Source organism: Apodemus sylvaticus, chromosome 3 (assembly GCF_947179515.1).
Source record: "Apodemus sylvaticus chromosome 3, mApoSyl1.1, whole genome shotgun sequence".
NCBI lineage: Eukaryota > Metazoa > Chordata > Mammalia > Rodentia > Muridae > Apodemus > Apodemus sylvaticus.
The window spans coordinates 73,995,542-74,019,832 of NC_067474.1; the positions used below are offsets into that span (position 1 = coordinate 73,995,542).

Sequence of the window (24,291 nt, forward strand, 5' to 3'; positions counted from 1 at the left end):
AAAGGCCCTTACTGTAAAAACAGTGTAAGTTGTGCATGTGCCCATGCGTGCCTAGAGTTGAACCCAGGACATGACAAATTAGGCAAGTGCTCTACCACTGATCTACCTCCCTAGCTCTTAAAAGTGGCTCACACCTGCATTCCGAAGGCTGATTGAGAAGGAAGATCATTATGAGTTCTCAGGCCAGCGTGGACTAGAGTAAGTTCACATCAACCTGGGCTAGAGAGAGAATCCATCTCAAAAAGCCAAAAAGTCCATGGTTGTGAATGGATGGGCCCTCGGTGGATGTGGAGTGGGGGCCAGGGTAGAAAGGGGATAGAGGGAGCTGTTGAGCTAGCTGAGTGGGTAAGAGCACTCCACTCGTGGCACAAACCGAGGTCTAAGTTTGGTTCCCAGAATCCACGTAAAGATGAGAGACCAGAGTCTACAAAATCATGTGACCACCACACAAGATGATACACATCCCACACATTCATACACACATACCACCATGTAATAATAATGCATAAAAAGGGACCCGAGTATGAATAATTAGAGAGCTCAGAGACCAGGCTACTGCCAAGTCTTCGCAATTCTGTGATCAGAATAGGTTATGGAGGCTGCAGCAGGAGGCCGAGACACCTCCCTCTGCAGGAGAGGAGAGAAAGAAGGCAAACATGCCTCCATGTTTATTTGGTCCGCGCTACCTCCCTCACCAGACTCATGGCGCAGGGCTTGAGGCCTGCAGAAGGTCGAGGGCAGGCAGGAGATGGGAGAGGGAGGGTAGAATATGTTCTTTAGGTACAGAATCTCTGACTGAGGAGTCCAGAGGCTCGGGGCCTACCACCAGGAAGCTGTGCATGCCCACAGCCTGAGACCCCTGGTAATCACAGAGGTAACTATCCCCAACATGAGCTGCTGCTGCAGGTTCTACACAAGCGAGTTGCAAAGCCTCACGGAAAATCCTTGGGTCCGGTTTAGGACAGCCCACAGCCTCAGAAGTCAAAACAAAATCAAAATGTTCTCTCAGGCCAAGGCCTGTTAGGATATCCTCTAGTCGTCGGTCAAAGTTGGAGACCACTGCCAGCTTCAGACCCCGCTTACGGCACCCCTTGAGGGCGGTCTCTGCCCCCTCCAACACCTGCCAAGTGAACGGACTGCTGAAGTCTTCATATAGCTGGTCAGCAACTGGAGTCATGACCTGGGCATCCGGGACCCCTGCTAGGCGGAAGGTGTGTAGGACCACGTCCATCCACCACTGACGGGAAGTAAGGCCACGGCTCAGGCCATAGTTGGGAAAGCTGTGGCTCTGAGCCCTGTATGCCTGCCTGAAGGCTTGCTCCACGGCCGCGTCTTCCACCTCCACGCCATGGGCCCGGGCCTTGCTGGCATATTCCTCCCCAACAGGGCGGCGGAGCTTGATCAGGGTATCCTTCACGTCCCAAGTCAGCAGGCGCATCGGCAGCCGGTGTGCCATGGAGATCAAGTTCAGGGCAGATCCCAGAATCAAAGGAGATACAGAACTGGCTCAGGCCGCCCTACACAAGCTAGCAGTGGCTCTTTTCCAGGCTGTCCCAAGGCACTCTGGAAATGTCAGTACAAGATCCTGGAATGAAAAATCGGTAGGTGAGGTGGATGCTGAGGCCCTGCTGTGAGAGACTGACCTGATGTACCAAGTATGTGATCAGAGGAGTCACTCTCTAAACACCATGGGTCTCATCTGGAAGCACAAGGGTGCCTGCCTCACAAGATCTTAGGGCTGGAGCTAGAGTTGTGGCTCAGCGGTTAGAGAGATTGCCTAGTATACATAAGGCCTACTTTTGATCCCCAGACTGAATAAAGGAGGCATAGTGGCACAACTTACAGTCCCAGCGACTGTGAGGAGGAGGCAGGAGAATCACAAGTTCAAAGCCATCCTTGATGTATAGCAAGTCTGAGACCAGCTGGGGCTAAATCCAGCTCAAAAAATAAAACCAGGGGCTAGAACCATGGCTCAGTGGTTAAGAGCATTGGCTGGTCTTCCAGAGGACCTGGGTTCAATTCCCAGCACCCACATGTCTGCTCACAACTGTCTGTAACCCCAGTTCCAGTGGAGAGTCCCTCACATAGACACATGAAGGTGAGAAAACAAATCATTAAAAAAAAAATCCAGGGCTGGAGAGATGGCTCAGCTGTTAAGAGCACCAACTGCCCTTCCGAAGGTCCTGAGTTCAAATCCCAGCAACCACATGGTGGCTTACAACCATCCATAACAAGATCTGATACCTTCTTCTGGAGTATCTGAAGACAGCTACAGTGTACTTACATATAATAAATAAATACATCTTAAAAAAAAAAAGAAAAACACCCAATGAAAAATTTTGGACTAAATGAAATAATTTATGCATTTGCTTCAAAACACATTTCTGGGCATCTTATGAGCCAGATATTGGGGAAGAAGACAGGTTTCCATCCCCTGTGGCATTTCTAGGTATTTAATAATAAGGGTTTCTCTGTAGATTAAAAAAAAAAAATCTATAAAACAAGCATGAGGCTATAAATCTGGAACCGAAGTTAGTCTTTGAACCCAGGAATTTCCTTGGCAGGTTGAGGAATCCTGAGAAAGGAACATACAGAAAAAATATGTAAACTTCCTTGAGGGGGCTGGAGAGATGGCTCGGCGGTTAAGAGCAGCACTGATTGTTCTTCTGAAGGTCCCGAGTTCAAATCCCAGCAACCACATGGTGGCTCACAACCATCCGTAATGAAATCTGATGCCCTCTTCTGGAGTGTCTGAAGACAGCTACAGTGTACTTACATATAATAATAAATCTTTAAAAAAAAAAAAAAACTAGCAGAGGCTAGTGTTCTGGGTAGAGCTGACTCGGGTGCAGTCTTGTAGGTCACAGTCAGGAAGCAGTTATGAGTGCTATTAGCTCTGTGTGTGGTGTTTGTCTCCATGTGTATAAGCGCACCTCAGTCATGTCTGGTGCCTGTGAAGCCAGAAGAAGGTGTCAAATGCCCTTTTACAGAGAGTTGTGAGCTGTCACATGGGTGCTGGGAGTCGAACCTGGGTCCTCTGGAAGAGCAGCAGTGCTCTTGACCTCTGAGCCATCTCTCCAGCCCATGACCTTTTTACTAGTATTAGAAAATGGTGCCCTTCTTAAAGAAACCCATATTCCCACTTGAGTCTGCCTGACTTTTTTCAGAGTCCTTCTTTTCCTCCTAACTCTCATGCTTAAGTCTGCATTAAAATATTATTAATAAAACCTCCAACTTGGCTTCATTAAAAAAAAAAAAAGATTAGTAGTAATGTCAAAAAAGAAAAGGTTCCTGGAGACTCTGCCCAACGACATAACTGGTGAGGGGCTGATGGAACCAGGGAGGGGGCAGTGAGCCTGCAAACACTGCCTGGATTAGAACCTAGATGTCCAGACTCTATCAGGGGCTCTCTCTGCTTACTTACCCATATTTATATTCTTTTAAAAGTTGGATTATGTTGATCCTGGGATAGGGTGGGACAGAAGACAGTTCATTCCTACAGGGGGGCTCTGAGCTGCAAGGTCTCCTTAGAGTTATTAGTGCAGAGGAGATCAATTCAGGAGGACGACTGACCCAATACCCAACATACAATTCTCTGCCTGGAGTCAGAGGCTGATTGCTGGTTTGTCCCCAGACAGTGCGGACTGCATAGCTGTGTCTTTCAATCTGTGGGGTCCAGGGTTCATTCAGAATGCAGCCAAACAAAACAGAGGTGAGGAGGGGTGTGGGGGCGGGGCACGTAAAGAAATGTAAAGAGAATTTAAGTCAGCAAAAGTGAGACGACTTTAAAAGGGCTCTCATTGAACAGGTGGGTAGGCTGAGGCCCAGCCAGGAACCAGACAGGATCTGAAAGTCCTCTGGATGTCTCAGGCTCAGTTATGCCCCAGGACAAAAGTCGAAGCCGGGCTGGGGCTCCGGCTGCAGGACTGACCACCCTAAAAGCAGCGGGACGAGATGGAGCCTCCGGGGTCAGGTCCACTGCTGGCCGGTCTCCAGTGTCCCCAGCTCGGGGGTTCCCACGGTTCAGCGCCCCGCACCCAGCCCTGGGCCTCCGCACCCACCTGGCTCGGGGAAAGCGACCTGAGACGAAGCGGCTGCTCCACCGGCTCCACGCAGGCGATCAGTAGCTCGCGACCCTCGGACTTGCCATTGCTTCTCGCCCCGCCCCGCTCTAGGCGTCACCGAGCTCCTCCCTCGCGCCGGTCACCCGCCGCGCTGAGAGTCTTGGGCCTCCAGTCTCTTACGTTACCCCCGTAGCTTCCCAGCTCCCGGTCCTACGACCTCTCACCGCCACCAGGCTTCTCAAGGTCACTGTTTCACGCCTCAGCACGTTCCTTCCCTCTTCCCTTAGCCTCATTATCACAGCTCAGGTGATTCTTTTTGCTTCTCTATCTCCCGTCGCGCCTCCCCGGGATGGGGACACTTGGGGAAGTCCCTACACTGACTTGGGAATGGTGGGAGGGGGTTTAGGGCTCAGCCCGGCTCCCCTACGGCAGTGAGGACTCCAGCAAGGCTCTGTCCCTCTCTGTTCTGAAAGACCCTAATTGGTTCTAGAAGCCCTCCGGATGTCTCAGACTCAGTTATGACCCAGAACAAAAGTCGAAGCCGGTCACACAGTTTGTTCACTGCAACAACCTAGACACTTGGTTTTAGGATAGGGTCTCACTATGCAGGTAAATGGGTCATGAACATCTTCCTGCCTCAGCCTCTCAAGTGCTGGGATTATGGGCGTGCCACCACCTGTTTGTCTACCCTAGGTACTCTGTTAAAAAACCATTTAAGGGTAAGAAGAGTGGGCTTTTTGTAACCGAAATACACGTTTATATTTCAAAAGTACTTTCGAAAGCAAACAAGCAAAGCTGTCCTCTTACCCTGGTTGATTCATGAGGTGCTAAGTAAGCACCTGTGTTCTGACCCGTGGATACAGCAGGAAAATGCCTACACGAACATGGGTGGGACAGGCAAAAATCAAGTTTATAACTGAAATGAGCTGTAAGCGCTGCCCAGGAACTGGCTGGAAGGCAGGGGCAGGAGGGCTCCCTCTGCTTTCTTCCCCTCCCCCACCAGTGCCCTCTTCAAACACCTTCTGTTATCTCCGGCTGCTCTGTGGACTTTAGATAGACTCAACTCCCTCTCACTGGGCCTCAGGAAAAACAAAGTGCAAAGTTACAGATGAGCCAGCTCGCCTGCCAGACCTGTTCTGCAGCACAGGGTTGAGTCTCAGAAATGGAGGTAGGGCGTCAGAGGCCCACCTTGCTCCTCAGAGAATCCTAGACTTCCTGACTGTATCTCTTCTCAGGGTCACCTCAAACCTAACCTTTTAGGTACTGATTCCAACTCTGCCCCCCTGGAGAGTAGACGGAGTAACTTCCAACAGAATCCAGGCTAGCTTTAAGTGGATAATTTTCGAAGATAATTAGTGTCAGCTGCCATTTCATAGGTCTCTCCATATGGCAGTGGCATAGTGACAGACGATATGAATACAGACCACATAGGAAACCAACCTCTGAGCATTTAAGAAGATTCTTTCCAGATGAGAAAACAGACTTGTAGGTGCTTAAGACTTTTGTTTCAGGTCACATACCACACAGCACAGGGTCACCACACTGCCTATCTCCAAAGAGGGTGTGCCAGTGTGTATTGGCTCACCTGGGGTAATGACCTTGACTTAACTGTTGGGCCTCTAGGATCTGCTTTTTATTGTCTCTAGGTTATCAGCAGTAAGGAGTAATAAGCAAATTAATAGCCTGAGATGTCGTAGGAAAGATGGTGGTGGTCTTTGATATTTTGACTCTAGCTGCTTTATTTCAGAGCTAGGCACATTAGCCGGGTACGGTGGTATGCCTGCAAGCCCAGTTAGGAAGCCAAGGCAGGAGGATCACTCCAAGTTTTAGACCAGCTTTGGCTATGGAGCACGATCCCATTTCAAACAGAAAAACATATATACCATTTAATGGATCTTTTTCATCCCATAACTAAATTACAAAAATCCCCCCACAGTTTCACCCCTTGGTCCATCCTAAGGCCCCTGGCTTCTTATTATGCAGATGCTTGCCTGTAGTGTTTTCTCTTTGGAAAATCAAATCAACTCCCGCCTCTTGTTTGATTTTTCAAGATAGGGTTTCTCTGTAGCCCTGGCTGTTTTAGAACTTACTCTGTAGGTCAGGCTGGCCTTGAACTCAAATATTCAAGTGTCGGGATCAAAGGCGTGTACTACCACCACCTGGCTGGGAAATCAAGTTTCTTATATGACGCATTTCCCTCCTTAAGTCTCCTGTTGAAGACACAGGGAAATCCAGGCAGGGGCACACCTGCTAGCCACACATCTCTCATTGCTTTGAATCTTTCATTTACTTAAAACATTTTTTTTTCAGTTAAAACATACAGAAAAAATGTATACACTGGGTGTGGTGGTGCATGTCTTTAATCCTAGTATTCAAAAGGCAGAGAACAGGAGGATATCTGTGAGTTTGAGGCCAGCCAGGGCTACATAGTAAGGCCACATCTTAAAAAAAATAAAAAGCATGTTATTTTTAAATTTCACAATATGAATATATACTCTTGCGTCTGCTACCCAGACCCCCTACCAATCTAGATGCCTAGAGCATCTGTTTTCAGTGGTTTATCCTCCAAATGGTAGCAAGAACTCCCACCTTGCCCCTTTTTGATATAGGATCTCATATAGTAGCCCAGACATGGGGTTGTCCCATTTCATTCACAGCGATCCTACTTCAGCCTCTTAAGTGCTGAGACGTAAGCACACCACCATGGCCCACTTCTTTGTGTGTGCGCGTGTGTTTGTGTGTGTGTGTATGTGGTGCTGGGATTGAACCAGGACAAGGCGAGTACCCTTCTACCACGGACCTGTCCCCAGGATTCAGTTGTAGTTTCACTTGTTTGTGAGCTGGGTAAATGTAACAACACAGCAGGCGTGTTCTTGAATCTTCCTTCGTGTCTGTGTTTTATTAGTGTTAATCCACATCACCAGAGCAAGTGAGAATGGAAAGAAAATCCCTCTCTCATTGTGTGGCTGTCTCATTCGTTCATTCATAACGTGAATGGAGTTCATCTCACTGCTGATGGACATTTGGGTTCATTCCAGTTTGGGGTGGTCACACATATTAGAAAACATTATGACTGACTTTCTCTTGGATTGGTCGCCAACCTCTGGGCTCATGATCCTCCCATCTAAGCAGCTGAGGACAGGTGTGTGAACCTTGCGAATGTGTCCCAGAGAACATCAGGATACATTATTGATAGCTAGGTGTGGAAATCCGGATACCATCAGTGTGTTTCATTTCAGTAGACGGAGCCAGTTTTCTGAAATGGCCATCCTAGGAACTAGCGTTCAAATGTTCCCCATTCTCAACAAGCATCATCTACCTTTCAATGTTAGGATTCTGGTGGACTTATGGGATCTCAATGCTTCCAGCACATTGGTGCTCATGCACGTGACTTTGTCAGAGTTGTACTACACTGCCTAGGATGACCCTCATGGTCCTCCCACTCCAGGCCATCTAGTGCTGGATTTAGACTGTGCCTCCATACTCAGCTAAGACTATCTTTGATTATGAGATATAACAGAGTAAGACACAAACTGAGACCAATCCTGTTTGCACAAGTTGGCAACACAGCCCCAGGTTGCTTACAGAAGTAAACAGTATATACAGGAGTACCACAGCTGGCGTGCAGTGGTCAGGAGTCAAGTTTTGGACTTGACCACTGTTCCCACAGTGGGTTCCAGGGGTTGAACTCAGGTCAGGCTTGCACAGCAAGCACTTGCACTTGCTGAGTCATCTCAGCAGCCCCAAGAAGAAAACCTTTAAAACTACTGTTATTTTGACTTGTTGTATTCACTAATCTGAAAACAGAGGGAGTTTAGAGATTGTTGGGTCAGATTTGAGGTCAACCTCAAACAGGTCAGCTGAGATCAAAATATAAGAGGAGAGACACAGATCTAAGGGGAAGGCATTCCAGGCAGAAGACCATTTGGTACCAGAGCCAAGGCCTTGTCAGCCTTTTATGTAATGGAGCAGGCCAACCATGTCACCCATCTCTGTCCAGTTCACAGTGATCGAGCCAAATGGTGGACATGTGACCTATGCAGAGCAATCACAGATCTCCAGAGTTGTTATGGCAGGGACAGGACAGAATGGGCCTTTCTCCAGGATTACAAATCTTAGGGGTTATTTCAGTGAGGGATCATGTTGTTGGCTGGGAAGGCTTATCTAACAATGAAGTCTCCCCAAGGCCAAAAGAGAAAAGCCTTTGACCTGGGTACACACATAACTGAGATTAACAGGATTTAGGTATGCAAACCAGTTCAGTTTCTTTTTCTATTGAACTGGGTTTCGGTCCCTGCAACCAGAATCAGGCCTGCCACATCTCACAAGCCTCCTGTGCGGGACTTGCAGTCTATATGGGATGACTAGTTGGAAGCCGGGCATTCTCCACTCTTAGGGAGTTAAATGGTTGATTACCACGCCCGCCAAAGGGACAAACTACAGTCTAAACTGACACATTTGAGAGGGAAATGAGAAAACCAAGTCTGAGTCCCTGGATGTCCACTGCCTGACATCTGGAAGGTTGTTAACATGCCTTGCCAGACTGTGAAAACCTAGTTCTCTGTCTAGGGATGCGGCACAGAGCCACAGGTCAACTACAACCCTTTCAGATGACTCAGTCTCTTCCTGATTTTAGAGATGGATCTTACTCTGCAGCTTAGGTTAGTCTCCGAAGTCTTGGAAGTCCTGCTTCAATCCCCCAGGTGAAAGCCATGTCTGTCTGTGCCCGCTTTGTTTGTAAAGATGTGGGTGGCTGCCACCAAGTGGACACTTCAGGTGACAAGACCTGAAGGAAAGTGGGCTTCAAGGTCTTCCTCCCATACCGGTTAGTCACACAGGAGGGGCCAGCCACCCTTCTCACGCCTGCTTACTGGGAGGTGTCATGAGTGGTTAGGGGTTGATGCTTTGGAGCTGGGCCAGAATGTTACATGTGGTTTTCTTTGTAGCCTTTAGTCCAGTTCTGCTACAAGTGTGAGTAGATTTAAGGGAGTGCCACCCATATTTTAGACTTACTGCCAAGGATCCCAAGCTAAACTTAGCCTTCCAGTCTACCTTGAATCTGCTTTCTCCACTAAATGGCTAGGGCACCTGCCAGCCAGACAAGCAGGTCTCATTTAATTATACTCTAAATACACCTCCGTGTTTGCATCCCTATGGTCACCATGCAGTGCAAGCATCTGCACAATGCCATGGTGTTACGAAGAGAAAAACACACCATGGTCATTCCCCTGCAGGCATCCTTGAAGTGCCCCTTGATCTTGGGATAAAGTTAGAGGAATGTGGCATCGAAGCCCCTGTATGGTTTGGACCGAGACTGATCTCCAGGCCACCCGTTCTCGTATTCTCCCTGGTGTCCATCCACACCAGCCCTGTGCTCATCCAGCTCCGTTTGGACTCCAGGAACTTTGCACGATGGTTCTTTCCCTGGAAGGCTCTTGGTCAATTATCTCAGTTTAGTTGTTCGTCCAAACATCAGTCTTTCAGGGAGCTGGTGACCTTTCCATCTGCCATTGTTCCCGGACACATTTGGACTATGGCACCTGCAGGGTAGCATGTTTCCTGGTTCTCTGACGAGCTTGGTGATGCTGGCTCTGGGACGGCCTAGGAAAGCTTTCCCTAACACATGAACCATTTTAACCACAGAGCTCAGAGGCTGCATAGCAGCCAAGATAGTACATGTCTAGTCTGGTATACCCCTGGCCCAATGATGGCATGTTTTAAATTAGTGATGAGTTCTAGACAGTAAATCTATTCTCAGAATCCACGAAAGGGACAGTTTAGGACTGATTTGATTTCGGTGGCTAGAAATAGGAAGCTCAACTCTTTAAGGTGAGTTAGTCACAGCTCTATGGAAAGTCACCAAGTGTTGGACCAGTGTGACTGCAGGAGTTGCTCAGTTGGTAACTCTAACTCTGTACCCTAGAAATGACACTGCTTCAAGAGTCGGAGCTGAAGTTGCTTTGGAGCTAGAGTAGGGCCTCCCTGTGACGTCAGGTGTGCCTGCAAACTGTCCCTGACTTTCAGTAGGGGCAGCATGGGTGTCAAGTCAGATGGATGAACTGAAACCAGCTGGTCAGCTTCAGAAACCTACGAAGACAACCCTACTCTCTCCTTCCTTATTTCCCTCCTGCAGAGTCTCTAGTCTGCTCTGCAGGGCGAGTCTTGAAGGGCTGGAGGGAAGCTCAGTGGCGCAGTGCTTGCTGAGACGGGTGAGGCCAGTGGTACTTAGTGGAGAAAACTAAACCAAACAACCCAAAATCTTTAAGATGGCTGCCCCTCAGATGCAAAACAGAACTTCAGGTCCCTGCCAGGAGTGGGAACTACTCCAACCTCCAGTCTGTTATCTATCTACCTTTCTCTTCTTTGACTGCCCTCCAGCCCTGCCAAGCTCCTCCCACCTAAGCGGTCTCTGAGCGTGTCTGCCGGTCCTCTTTGTTCCTTTACGATTTCAACTCAGGGACAGCTTCTGTCTTGGACCTTCCCTTCTAGGCTTGTATCACTTCAACTGCTTTGTTCTGTCTTATCTGACTCCCCTTTCTCTGCGTGCATTCTACAGGTGCATTCTACAGAGACGCGCTGCTGCACGTCCTGCTGTGTCCAAACCGCCCTGGGCAGAGGTTCTCAGGAACTGTCTTGAGCATAAAGACTTTCTGATGTGGCTGGCATCTCCTGTGGCCAGGAATTCACGCTGCTTCTGTGTTTTGATACTTATTAATGAGTAACTCTATAGGTTTCAAGATCCAACTGCTCTCCTCTTGTCCCCAAGCCTGGGTCTAAGGCTCTTGGGTCTGGCCAAGCTGAAGCCACACCTCAGCAGAGCAGGGAGGAAAGTCTCTGAGCTGAGCCAGAGTGGGAAACTTAGAAGGCCTGGAAGGATGCAGCTGTGAGTGGGAGTTCAGCATGCTGGCAAACCACCCAGGGTGCTGCACCCTGCCAGCAACGTGGGCAGGAAGAGGGCACAGGGCACAGTTCTAACAGCGCATTTACTTTCTCCTTCTGGAAGGCCCAGGGAGCTTTGTCAAGATCAAGTCCTATACTTCCTTCACTCTTCCTTCAGCCACTTCAACAGCTGGGGTGTAAAGTAGGTGATGATAATGTCAGCACCTGTATGGAAAACAGAAATGGGAGGGACATGCCATCAGCTACCAGCACAGGTGGGAGACGAGGGCCAGGCAAAGGAAGACCACCAGGGAGAGGCACAGCCCGGTGCCACAGCCTATGGCCGAGTCTGGCTGTAGCCAGCTCCAGACATTGAACAGCTCATTCTCCTGCTCTGGGCCTTGATCTCCTGACATGTGGCAAGTGCAGAGGAAGAAGCAGGCAAGTGCCTGCCTGGATGCTCTACTGGTCTGGATAAACCAAGGTCCAGTACAGCACCGAGACCAGGCGACAGACCCTATTTCTTAGCTGAGGTCCTCTGTCCTCCTGCCCAGTCACCCAGCCAGGGCTGACTTAGCTCAGACCCATTGTCTCCCCAAAGGGTTCAGTGAGGAGCTACAGTGGCCGACTGGCTTGTTTCTGTGGCCCTTTCTGGTGAGTGGCGACAACGGGAGTCTGCTGAAGGAGCAGGATGGGGAATGATATTAACCAAACCTGCTTCCATCTACGGGGTAATAAGCATATTACTACATATCTGTCCTGAGGAGTCCAGAGGACAAATATGTAGTATATGCTTATTACCCCGTTTGGGTTTTGACAAAGACCCTGAGAGTTACAGAAGCAGCTTGCCTAGCTCCTCACAACCAAAGAGCTCTGCGGAGCTCCTGTTTCTGTGATCACTGCGTACTTGTTCCACCTTTCTACCTTTTTCTACCCGTGTCTCAAGATCAGAGCTTCTAGGCAAAGAGTCAAGGCTTCTCAGACCTTGGGCAGAGTGCCCACCAGTCCCTGTGACACAGGTCACAAACCCCACCCCTGCTCACCGGCTCTGCGGAAGGCCGTCATGGCCTCCAGCACAGCAGTCCTGAGATCAAAGGCCCCGGCCTGGGCTCCGTGCCACAACATGGCAAACTCTCCAGATACCTGGTATACCGCGAGGGGCAGCTCGGGGTACTGCAGAGAAGGACACACGGGTTTAAGTGGCTGTCCCTTCCTCCCTGCCCCATTCTGATTCACCGCCCCCCAGCTCATTCAGAAACTGTCCAGCCAGAGCTGTCCAAAGGCTCCTGTGAGCTGTGGCAGAAGAGACAGGCCAGCACCTCAGCAGAGATGGGAGGAGAAGACTCCTGCCCAGGGGCATACTGCTTCTGGCTCACAGACTGACCTAAAGCCCCTCACCCAAGGCTCTGCCGTAGGGAAGAAGCTCACCCACCCCAGTCTGAGCTCACCTTGTCCTTCACCTCCCGCACCATGTCCAGGTAGGGCAATCCTGGCTTCACCATGAGCATGTCAGCTCCTTCTCGAATGTCCCGGGCCTAGGGACGAGGCGAGGTGTGGGCAGTGCCCAAGGCAGGGACAGGACAGGGCAGGGCGGGTGGATATGGGGCTTAAGTTCTGATCACTTACCACTGCCCGGAGGGCCAGGCCACGGGCTCCAGGAGGCAGCTGATAGCAGCGTCGGTCTCCGAAAGCTGGGCTTGACTGAGCTGCATCCCTGCAGGAGAAGACACAGTGCTGGGGGCCAGCTTCAGGTGAGCGGAGCAGGGATTCAACAGACCACTGCTGGTGCCACTCACCGGAAGGGACCATAGAAACAGGAGGCAAACTTGGCACTATAGCTCATCACAGAGACCTACAGGGAAGACAGTGGGGTCTAAGCTGAGTCAGTTCTTCCCGAATCCCAGGGCAAAGGTGACAGGGAAAGGTCCTCAGGCAGGAAGTGAAGGACTTATACTCCAGCCTCATCCATCAGTAGGCCTTACTCTCTCTCTGAGGCTGAGATGGATCCAAGGCCTCATCCAGCATTGCTCTCAATTTTATGATTCACTATGTCTATGTGGGCTCATGTGTGGATGCATGTGTGTGCATATAAATGTGTGTGGGTGCAGATGCACATGTGTGCACATGCATGTGGAGCTCAGAGAGCAATGTCAACACCATTCCTCAGCCGCCATCCACCTTTTGTTTGAGACAGGTATCTCTCACCGGCCTAGAACTTTACCAAGAGTAGGCGAGCTAGCCCGCAAGCGCCACCTCACCATCACCGGGGTCACAGGCTTATACCACTATGCCCGCTTTTGATATTGGTTGGGAGAACTAAACTCAGATCTCTCTCCACCTTTGTAAGCAAGAGCTTTACCGACTGAGCCGTACTCCTGGGGCGGGCCCAGGCCCTCTCCACCCATGCATCCCCACCCCTCCCTGCCCTCAGCCTATACCCTGTTGCCAAGTTCATGCTTTAGCAGGGCAGCCTTGATGGCCTCAACTCGTCCATCCATCATGTCTGATGGAGCTACCACCTGACAGCCTGAAAAACAAAGAGTGGCCTTCAGAATTCTGGATCTCTGCCCCATTAGGCCACCTTCCTGGCCCCGCTGCTGGGGACTCACTCACCTGCCTTGGCATAGGCCAGCGCCACCTCTGCCAACCGCTGTCGGCTTTCCTCTGCTAGGAATGCTCCGTTTTCACTCAGGAGGCCTGGAGGACAAGATGGATGGATTTGGGAGTGCACTGAGTCCTTGCATGGCCTACCCCGGAGGAAAGGTGTGCTTCACAAGTGGGGGTGGGGGGTGGGAGCTCACCGCAGTGGCCATGGGAGGTGTAGGGGCACAAGCAGACATCACAGGCCACTAGGAGGGTGGGGAAGGTCTTCCTCAGCAGACGGACAGCCTCAATAGTTGGGGAGTCCTCTGAGTCAGCTGCAGAGCCCTGTTCATCCTGGAGGCAGGGGAAGGACAGGGTGGGATGTCTATTATGGACGCTTTTCACAAGGCATGGCGGTTGCCATCGAAGACCAGGCCTAACCCTTCTCCTTTCGTCCCACTAGACTCTGGATGAGGATACACTGGACTGGCCCCATTTGTAGAGAGGACAGAAGCCTGGAGCTTGACTGCGGCTTCACCCACACAGTTACGGTGTCACAGTCCTACTTAGGAGCTTCCTGACCTTGGGCCAAAGGCAGGCAATACAGCAAGATAACTGTGACCCCAGAGCCTGCCCAGGGCAGAGCAAGGACACAGCGAGTATAGCACTTCAGTCCTTCCTCACTCTGGCTTCCTTCTTCCTTCCTTATGTGTATACATGTGTTCACATGTATGTGTGTCTGTGTGAGATCGTGCACAGGTGCATGTGTGCAGAGACCATAGGTCAAAGCTGGGTGTCTTCCTTAATCATTCTTCACCTTGAATTCCTTTGCTTTGAGACATGGCCTCACTGTGTAGCTCTGCCTGGCCTAGAACTAGCTACACAGACCAGGCTGGCTTTGAAATCAGATATGCCTGCCCCACACGCCGTCCCATGCTGGGATTACGGACGTGTACCACCATGCCACAGGCTCTCACTGAACCTGGAGCTCCCCAATCCAGGCAGACTAGCCGTCCAGCAAACCCAGGGACCCACACGCGCGCACCCACTCCTCAGCACTGGGACTGCGGCATGCTCCGCTCCGCTCAGCTTTCCAACATGGGTCTGAGGACTGAACTTAGGTCCTGAAGCTGGAGCAGCAAGATGCTCAACGGAGCATCCGCCCGGCCCTCATCCTCCGTTCTCAACTCTTCCAACCCTTCACCTTGGGAACTCTGCTGGGGACGCCAAAGATCAGGACACAGCGCAGGCCAGCCTCCACCAGAGGTCTCAGCATCTCCTCTAGCTGGTTTACGCCATACCTGGAGGTGGGGGGCAAGGAAGTGTGCAGCACCAAGAGATAACAAGTCCCCTGCCCGGGTCTCCACCCCTTCAAACAACGCTTCTGCTAAAAGCCAAGCTGCAGGCTGGGCCTACAGCTCTGTGGTAACACGCTTGCTAGCATGTGAGATGCCTCAGTAAAATCCTCAGTGAAGAGCCAAGCTGTGCAGGAGCCAGGAGGGTGCAAGACACCCCCACAGTGCAGGGATGAGCAGTGACACAGCCACCACAGAGACCGGCCAACAAGGTCACCGACAGCAGAGCCACAGAGTTAGCTGTGGCGGACGACTCCATGGCTTTTACTCAAGTCTCATCTCAAGCCCAGTGTCCGCCTGTAGCAGCCTCTGCCACAATGTCCCTGATGACAGAATGCTTGTCAGTTTACGAGGTCACCTTCTGTACTGTCTGCCATGAAATCCTTCTTTCCACAGGGCCTTTCCGAATCTGCTACCTGCTGGGCATGCGTCTATTCCCTGGTACTTTCACCTGTGGACTCTTTCCTCTCACCATCCCCTTGACAGTCACCATCCCGCCTACCTGGCCACTCCCGGGAGGCTGGCGATAGGCTGGACATCATCAGGAACGTCCCTGTAAGAGTGGGGGAGGGCTGTGGATTGGTGGCTGTGGGAAGGGGTGGTGGCGACAGTGCCTGGGAAGGAAGGGATGGAAGCCGGGAAGGGACATGGAAGCGGAGATGGAGGGAGGTGGGTAGGATCCTACGTAAACGGTAACAAGAACAGTAACAGTGTGGCAGTGAGGGCATCTGTAAAGGAAGAACAGGGTCACAGGAAGGACCTGGACTCTGAAGTCACAGGGTCTCTGTGTCCCAGCCTAGCTACATTCTGAGTTAAGTGACCGTGGCCAAGATGTAGTATCTTCTTTTCAGGGCTTATATGGTTCCAAAGACTACTGTCCTTAACCTCACAGGCCACTCGCAAAGCCTTTTGCTTCACCTACAGCCCATTTTAAGGCCCCCCCTCCCAATAATCCCTGTCGATGCCCATTCCAATCACACTGTCCTCCTACCCCAGGCAGATCCACAGCCTGGCCCATTTGGGGGACTCACGTGACAAAGATGGGGTAGATGAGGTTGGAGGCGCTGACGGTACAGGGGGCAGTCTGCCAGCTCCGAAGCAGTGGGTGGAAGTAGCCACTGTGTAGAACGGACTGGTGATGCATGGTGGAGGCAGTCTGTGGGGCGGAGTCTAGGCTCTGGGGGGCGGGGTCTGCTGCAGCCTCGGCTCTGTGGGGGGGCACCGGGAAACAAAAGACATAGCCCTGTGCCCCGGGAACCATCTGGGCCCACAGTCCTAGACGCTCTTCCACTTCTTGCCCGCCCCCCCCACCCCAACCTCTGCTACTCATGGCGTGGTTTTACCAACTGCTGCCCTTCCAGGTCAAGGTAAGGCAGGGAGGCCTATAAAACCTTCAGAGCAATTTCAATGTAACAACAGCATTTGGGCCAAGGTTCACAGGACTGCCAGTTTAAGGAAACAACTAGGTTTCTAGTAACTTTACATTGTGTCTTAGCAGGAAAAAAAAAATCAGAAAATTAGGAATAAAAGAGAAACCGAACTGATTCTTCCTTGTGTTCACTCTGAGAAGCACTGGTCAGTACAATATTTAGACTTAAATTATTCCATGAAAAACACAGTTATGGCAGACTCAGATGATACAATTATTTTTGTGATGCCGTGGATTGAACCTAGTGGCTTTGGACATGTCAGGCAAGTATTCAACTACTAAGTTAAGGCCCCAGCCTGAGGGGTCTGATTGATTGATTGATTATTTATTTATTTACCTATTTATTTCTATGAGTACACTGAACTCAGGACCCCTGGAAGAGCAGTCTGTGCTCCTAACCGCTGAGCCGTCTCTCCAGCCCCTTGTTTAGATTTTTGAGACAGGGTTTCACTATGTAATTCAGGCTGGCCTCAAACTTGCTTGGCGAGAATTTTAGATGAGCAGGAAGTAAATGCGCTGGAAGCCCGCACAGCTGTGAGTGCGAAGCACGGCTGAGACCCTGCTATGCGGGCGAGGCACCAGGCTCACCGTGCCCCAAGGAGATCGAGCACTGCATGCATGGCGGACAGAGGAACACGCACATGCACCTTCCCTGCATGGCGGCCTCTAAAGAGCTCTTGCAACCAAGGAGCCCTCTGCGCGGGCCAATCAGTATTTTCTTGTCTGCCCTCCTCCCATTTTGTTGGCTTTCTTTGAGACAGGGCTGGCTCTGAATTTCCTATGTAGCTAAGGGTGACCACGGACTCCCGATCCTCCTGCGCCTACCTCCCAAGTGCCAGGATCATGTGACACTGAAACTGGAACCCCAGGCTTTTATGCACGTTAGGCAAGCACTTGTTTTGTGATGTCATGCTGTCCCCCTTTCCTAGAAGGTCTAACCATGCACAGCCTTCCCTCAAGTAAGCATGCCACCCACTCCCCCCTCTCCCACCGTGGCTTCCTTCTGCCCACTTCACAATCCCTCTTATATAACAGCTCCTTGAGGCACTGGCTTATCTTGTGGCTAGTTGACAGAGCTTCTGCAGGGCAGGGACTGTGCTGAGTTCTTGTCTGCCTCCCACACCAGCTCTCCCCACACACGGACTCTAGCATAGAGCAGATATTTTATCACACTGAGGACAAGACAATAATAACTGCACGCCAAGTAAGTGACAGAAGACTGAAGGGACCTGGGTGTCACATTATTTCAGGAGCACCTACTGTGTGCCAGCCCACCAATATACTCTCATGGGTGCCTTCTGGAAGTCACACAGGTCAGTCCCTGGAGGCAGGGCTGGTAAGTGTATCGCAGAACTTGGCAGCCCGGGCCTACATGATCCACTGGTCCAGGGCAGAGGAGCTTGTAGAAGACAGGGCTTGGGCTCTGTTCTGCAGGAAGTGTGAATCCAGCAGGGGTAAAGCAACAGCGCTCCCTCACGAAAGTGAATGAGGGTGATTTCGGACTGGTCTGCAACCTTGAGGATGTAGCAGGGGCCACACAGAAGGGATGGAGGGGTTTTGTCAGGGATGAGTTCTGAGCTACAAATAGGGCACTGGCCTGGCCAGAGCCTGGCTGAGGAGAGCAGACAGGAAGCAGAGGAGCACAGGAGCCGTGGGAGGCCAGGAGGCGGAGGAGGAAGGGCCATCTTGAGGCAGCCAAGAGGCTGTCCCTTAGGGCGGATGCTCTGACCCAGAGGGCAGCAGAGACAGGGACAAGGCAGGAAGAGGGTGGTGGGACTCACAGTTGGACAGCCAGCTCCATTTTAGACATTTCCTTTTGGCTACTAAGCAGCCAAGTAATTTTAAAAAAGAGAGAGAGAAAGAAAGAGAGAGAAAGACAGACAGAAAGGAAGGATAAGCCACAAACAGGAGAGGCTTAACTCTCTGCTCCCTCCCACAAAGAGTGCATCAAGGAGGACAGGGAGCAGGTACTCACCCAAAATCCTACAGCAAATTAAAAGTGAAAACCAGCCCAGAACGCAGGCGGTCGATCCTTCAGCATGCCTGGCTGTGCTCCCACTCTCTCAGACTCCTTCTGCTCCCTCCCAAGCAGCTCAGGGGCCCATCTTATCACCTCTCCCTCCTTGCTGGGGTTGAAGTTATCAGGAGCCACACAAGGACCAACCCTGCCACCACACCCCTGGGTGGGCCAGCCTCATCACAGGACAAAGAGAGGCCAGGCCTCCGTAGAGATGCTTTGACCCCTCGGTAGCACACGCGGCACACGCGAGGGCCTATTCTGTACTTCTGTGCAGAATTTGGCTCTCACTTCTGCCAGGAGGTAGCCCAGAGATATAAAACTATTTGCTCAAAATGACATAGGCTGCTTAATGATAAAGCCAGAATTTGAATTTGTGCTGGACTCCAGCTGGTCTCCCTCTACCTAGGTGCAAGGCATTGAAGGTGCTACTTTATCTCATTGGAGTTACATTGTGAAATCAACCTAACTCTTAGCAATTATGAAATGGAGGCTCAGAGAGGTTATGGAACTCGTTCAGTGCTGTGCGTTCTGGATTAGAGTCAGATTTTGAAACCAGGTGTACATTCGGATTCCTCTGCCCACGAATCATCGCCGCAGCAGGGCCTGGCTTCTGGGATCCACACCTGCATTCCCTGGCGTGATCTCCTGTAGGAGCTTAAGGGAGCAGTGCTGATAGGCCATCTGCCTAAAAGTCAAGCCTGGAGGGCCGCCTAGGAGCTGCACTGCCCAAACTCTACTTTGAGTTAGCTGGGAGAGGAGGGAGGGGAAGAGAGAGAGGCGTGTGAGGAGGCACCCTACAGCAGGTTCCTGTTTGCTTGTGGTGGAGCTGAGTCCCTGAACCCCCACACCCCATCGAATGACATTCCCAGCCAGGACAGTCCAATTCTGACTTTGTTTTGAACTTTTAAAGGCATATTTTATGGCTAGGAGCTGTTTTGCTTACATGCATGCACATGCATCACATATTTGCAGTGCTCATGGAGTTCAGGGGCGGTTGTGTGAACCCCCAGAACTAGTGTTGCTATGGTTATTTCGTCAACCAAACCCAGGTCCTCGGTGAGATCAGCACGTGCCCTTAATCACTGAGAGATCTCCTGCCCAGATTTAGGTTTTTATTTTGGCCACTAGATAAAACCGAGAGATGTCGATGGAAATATAAAAGAAAAAAGTTCTATTCAATCCCTCACAGTTTGCTAGGAGAAATGAAGGGATGGAAGGCCACTTGGGTTCACATAGTGAGTGAGGCAGAGGTAGGGACTGACCTGAGGCCCCTGGCTTCCAGCCCAGGGCCCTCCGCTGTCAAACACACTGTATGACAGCAGATGCTCAGTGAATGTTCACAGCGTGACAAGGTGCCCAGAGTCGCTTCTGTTTTTACAGAACCAATTCTAGATCAGGGTTTTTCTTTGAGAGAAATCCTTCAGAGTCTGGAAGATTTCCCAGCATGGGCAGGGCATTCTCCTCAAATTAAGGGGATTTGCAAATGAGCTTAAACCCCATGTCTCATACAGTGACACAGGGACCTAGGAGTACAGGGACACAGGCTCACGGGGGCCCCCAGCTACCTTCTCTCTCATTTTAAAACAGGTTCACTTTGCTAGCAAGCTATTCAAGGTGTTGCAGAAAGAACTGTTTCTGCGCCAAACAGTCCCAGAGTTGCCTCTATAACTTTGAGCAAGGCCTTTCAGATCCTTCCCCCACTTTTTTTTTTTTCAAAATTTAAAATGTGCTGATATTATCAAGCCTGCCTGCTGTGGAGAAGATCAGATTAATGATGAGGTGTGTCTGACACCACAGTCGCAGCGAATAAGGCTAAATCTATGGCTAATGCTGAGCTGGGATGAGTGCAGTGGTACTGTGTGACCCTTCGCCACACCTAGGGAAGGACAGACATTCCATCCACTGCCTGAGGTGAGAGGCCAGGGGCCCTCCAGCAGCTGTGCTAGACCAGAAGGAAACGGAACTCTGTCAAGGGTAGTTTCTTAGAGACATTGCAGGGTAGCTTTTCTGAAAGACTGTAAAGGTCTCACCTTCCTTAGGAGGCCACATCCCCCAACCTGGGAGTGAGACTGCCACTGGGAGCAGAGAGAGAGAGAGAGAGAGAGAGAGAGAGAGAGAGAGAGAGGCGCTTCAGGGCCCGGGCTCCCAGGTAGTGCTCCACAAAGGATTCCAGAGGCTGTGCTCTTGGCATACACAGGAGTGAAGCGGTGGTGCCAGCTGGAGCAGCCTCTGCACTGGCTAGGGAGGAGCCAAGTCAGGAGGGCCAGCTAGGTAGAAGGTTCAAAGCTGGGAAATCTGAAGCCCAAAGACAAAGGTATCTGTGGGCAGTTCTGAACAGGGACTGTCTAGTGGCCCGTTTGCATTTCCTGCATACTCCAGCCTCCACCTGCCTCCGTGTTAGAAGAAGGGGTTAAAGAACTAGACCTTGTCTAGTATGCAGGCTTAATCTCCCCTGCTGCCCGGGTTTAGCCATTTCAAGCCAGGAGTTGCCTTTCCACAGACTGCTATATATTCTGGCTGAGAGCTTCTACATCAAACAACTGTAAAACTGAACTCCGAGGAGGGCAGGTACTGACTGGGGATCATACAGCAGGTCAGTCAGCTATAAATATGCTCTAAAATTCTGGAGTCTAGCAGCCCTCAATCCTCATCATGACTTTTGACATTAGAAGGACAGAATTCACACATTATATTCCCGGTTTGGAAAAGCCGACAGACGAGTCCAGTGCTCAACCCTGGCTGGTTGCAGGGTGGTTAATATGTGACTTTGGGATTTAAACGGCACGGGGACAAATTCTTGTTTCAAGCTGCATGACTTCTTGTCTTCTCTTGTGGTCCGGGGCTTAAGCGGATCTCAATGGGTTGTTGTATGACTGAATGAGCAAAAGCGGCAGGGTCCTAGCACAAGCGACCCTTATTGTTTTCCCCACTTCTCCAGCCTGCCAGACACCTCGCACTCTGCAGAAACCCAGACTATGCCTGCGGCCTCCGAGAAAGGGGGGCGGGTGGAGCCCAGCCTTGAGTCCCTAAGCCTGGACGTTCCAAGACCGCGTAGCGGCAAGAATCCCGCCCACTCTAGTAGGTACACAGGGACAGCGTCTCCGCTGCAGCGTTAGAGTTTCGGGAACACAGCGCCACAGGGGTGCACCTCGCCTTGTTCTGGGGTCGTCCTCCCAACCCGCCACTTCCCAGCGGCTGGCGCCCGCTCACTTACCAGGGACGCTGCTCGCCGCCGCTCCGAGCCGGGCTCTGGACCCCGCTCTCCCGCTCTAAAAGCGCGAGCCCACGTGGGGGCGGGGCGGCTCACCCGGAAGCGGCTCCCATACTGCCCGCCCCTCCGGGAACGCAGCCTACGCTCCCTTCGGGGCAGGCTCCGGATCCCTGGTCCGCTCGCCGGGTCAGATCCAGGATTAGCGGGCTGGACTCTTGGCCAATCCAAAGTGTCCCGGGAGCCCGAGAGCCCGCCCATCCCCCCGCCCCCAGCTCCGGCCTCCCTGGAGGTGGGAAGGTCCGAGGGAGTCCACGTGGGCAATCGGAGCCTCTGGGAGGGGCCCTGGCTTGCAATCCCGAACTCCTGGAGTTCACTTGACGGTCTATTCTCAGCCTCGAGCAAAAGTTGACTGCATTGCTCACTGGTAAAAGAACAATTGGATGTCGAAGGCATTAAAACACCTCGGTAATGCCTACCACAGCGGATAAATCCATTCTGGCGGACTGAACGCTTTAAAGTTGACTTCAGCGGCAGACTGACTGCCCAGATTTATTCTACGAAATTGATTATCCGCCCCTATCTGTCATGGGTTGAGAGATGTGAAAGACATTGGAAAAAAGTCAGGAAAACCAATTATCCAAGTGTGATAGGATATCAGGTTTATCTACAATGGGTACATTAAAATCCGACCAAAGGGTGTAGATTTAGTGGCGCATGGCTTTAAACTCAACACTAGGTGATACACTGTCCCAACAAACAAAAAGAAACAAAACAAAACACATACAAACAGAAAAACCCAAACAGTAAATTAAAAAAAAAAAAGCAAGCTGAGCAAAGGTCTGTGGAGGACTGGAGCATGGGGTCTGGAGAGGTTTATGGGGGCGTCAGTGAAGACTTGTGGGCAGCAAGGCCCTGAGTGAAGGGGCCTTAGAATGACTGCTTAATGGAGGTGATAAAATTATTTTGAAGGTAGAAGCGGATAGTTGTGTAATAAATACTGCAAATGTCCTAAGTACCCCCAGATCTTCATTTTTAAAATGTTTAAGATCTGTGAACTCATTTTGGTTTTTAATAATTTACTAGAAAAATTGGACTTAAAGTTGTAACATGAAAACTTGGGTGACAGATATGAGAGAACCACACTCCTTATAATTTTTCTGTAAATCTAAAGTTATCCCAACCATTCACAACATTTACTAAAATAGAAACAGAAGGCCAAAGTGTGGGTTTTCTGCGCAAAGGTCCGTCTGCCTGCACTGTGACACAGGTCACCTGTCTGCCCACCGCGCGCAGGCCGCGGGGATGCGGTGGAGATGTGGGCCGCAATGAGATACACCAGGCCAAACAGTTCCACGTGGGACTTTATTTAAGATGGGGAAAGGGGTAGTGGGCTGGGCGGGAAGAAGGAAGGAAAGAGGGAGAGAAAAAGAGGGAGGGGAGAAACACTGCCCAGTTATATACGGGTGATGACGTAATTACAGGTAAAGGTGGGCCATTGAATTCTGGGTATATATGGCAACAGCCCTACACTGTCCTAATTGTCGCCTGTATGATGTCACAGGCCTCACAGGTCTCGGTACCGACACAAAGGCCATTGGACCATGATCTCAGTAATTATAAATTAGCTCTAACACCCTAAGGTATTTATCTTTAAAGAGTGTCAACTTCCCTTGGGTAAAAATAGGGGCGTGGGCCCAAAACCATTTTTAAAGGATTTATCTTTATGTGTATGGATGTTTTGCCTGCATGTATGGTTCTGCAGTGACAGGCCAAGAAAGGGCCTGGGCTCCTCCAAATGGTAGCTACAGAGGTTGTGAGATGCCATGTGGGTGCTGGGAACCAAACCCTGGTCCCCTGGGACAGCAGTCATTGCTCCTATCTGCTGAACCATCTTTTCATAGCCTCCAAGTAGGTTTGGATGGATTAGAACAAGAACTCTTCCATTGCCTAGATCCAGGTTAGTCTCTGGTCATGAAGCACATTGTTTAAAGAGATTAGAAACCTCATCTGAGCCCAGTGGTGGCGGCGCATGCCTGTAATCCCAACACTCTGGGAGGCAGAGGCAGGCAGATTTCTGAGTTCAAGGCCAGCCTGGTCTACAGAGTGAGTTCCAGGACAGCCAGGGTTATACAGAGAAGCCCTGTCTCGAAAAAAAAAACCAAATCCAAAACAAACAAACAAAAAACCAAACCTGATCTGATAGAAAACCTTCAGAATCTAGATGCCATTATAGGATGATGTAGGTGTGATAGGGAAAAACTGATGGCAGATGTCAAAGATTCTTTCCAGATGTTGAATTCTTTAAATCCAAATTTCCATTCCCAGAAAAGGTTTCTTCTTAGAATGTTAAAGTTTAGTTAAGGGGTTGGGCAAAACAAACCAGACATGGAAGAGTTTGTTTTGCTTTGTTCGAACATGCTAGGCAAGTGCTACGTGACTGAGCCCCTTCCATTCTTGACAGTCTTATGGTAGAGATTAGAAGGTAGGGTGAGCCATCTTACACAAGCCCTGAATAACAGGTTTAACTATGGATTTGATCTAGTTGAAAGCAAAAGTATATTCTAGGAAGATCTACTTGGTACATTGTACATACATTTGAAACTGAGTTCAAAGGAAGTCACAGGATTACAAATGGGCTCCTGGGAATTAAGAAACAATGTTTCTGCTGTGAAGGAAAAAGCCTAGAAACCAAAGGACCACTGTGGTTCTTTGTGAATTTTGATTTATAAATTTTACTTATGACTTGATAA

The 24,291-nt window shown here is 50.6% G+C and overlaps 2 protein-coding genes across 3 annotated transcripts; both read right to left on the reverse strand.

Annotated features, from left to right (window-relative positions):
* Nucleotides 1-612: 612 nt before the first annotated feature.
* Hdhd3 (haloacid dehalogenase like hydrolase domain containing 3) lies at nt 613-4,352 on the reverse strand. The gene is made up of 2 exons (XM_052176588.1): nt 4,062-4,352; nt 613-1,585 (listed from the first exon to the last, which is right to left on the reverse strand). Exon 2 carries the CDS (start codon nt 1,454-1,456, stop codon nt 701-703), a length of 756 nt encoding a protein of 251 aa, XP_052032548.1. The 5' UTR covers nt 1,457-1,585; nt 4,062-4,352; the 3' UTR covers nt 613-700.
* Nucleotides 4,353-11,028: 6,676 nt separating this feature from the next.
* Alad (aminolevulinate dehydratase) lies at nt 11,029-21,687 on the reverse strand. 2 transcript variants are annotated; one of them, XM_052176590.1, is made up of 12 exons: nt 21,545-21,687; nt 15,913-16,089; nt 15,384-15,434; nt 14,731-14,827; nt 13,745-13,880; nt 13,557-13,640; nt 13,382-13,470; nt 12,740-12,795; nt 12,570-12,657; nt 12,392-12,478; nt 11,987-12,116; nt 11,029-11,168 (listed from the first exon to the last, which is right to left on the reverse strand). In XM_052176590.1, the coding sequence occupies exons 2-12, from the start codon at nt 16,023-16,025 to the stop codon at nt 11,107-11,109; spliced, it is 993 nt and encodes a 330-aa protein (XP_052032550.1). In that variant the 5' UTR covers nt 16,026-16,089; nt 21,545-21,687; the 3' UTR covers nt 11,029-11,106. The 2 variants fall into 2 exon arrangements, with proteins under 2 accessions (XP_052032550.1, XP_052032549.1); XM_052176589.1 differs by lacking the exon at nt 21,545-21,687 and adding an exon at nt 18,286-18,405.
* Nucleotides 21,688-24,291: the final 2,604 nt, after the last annotated feature.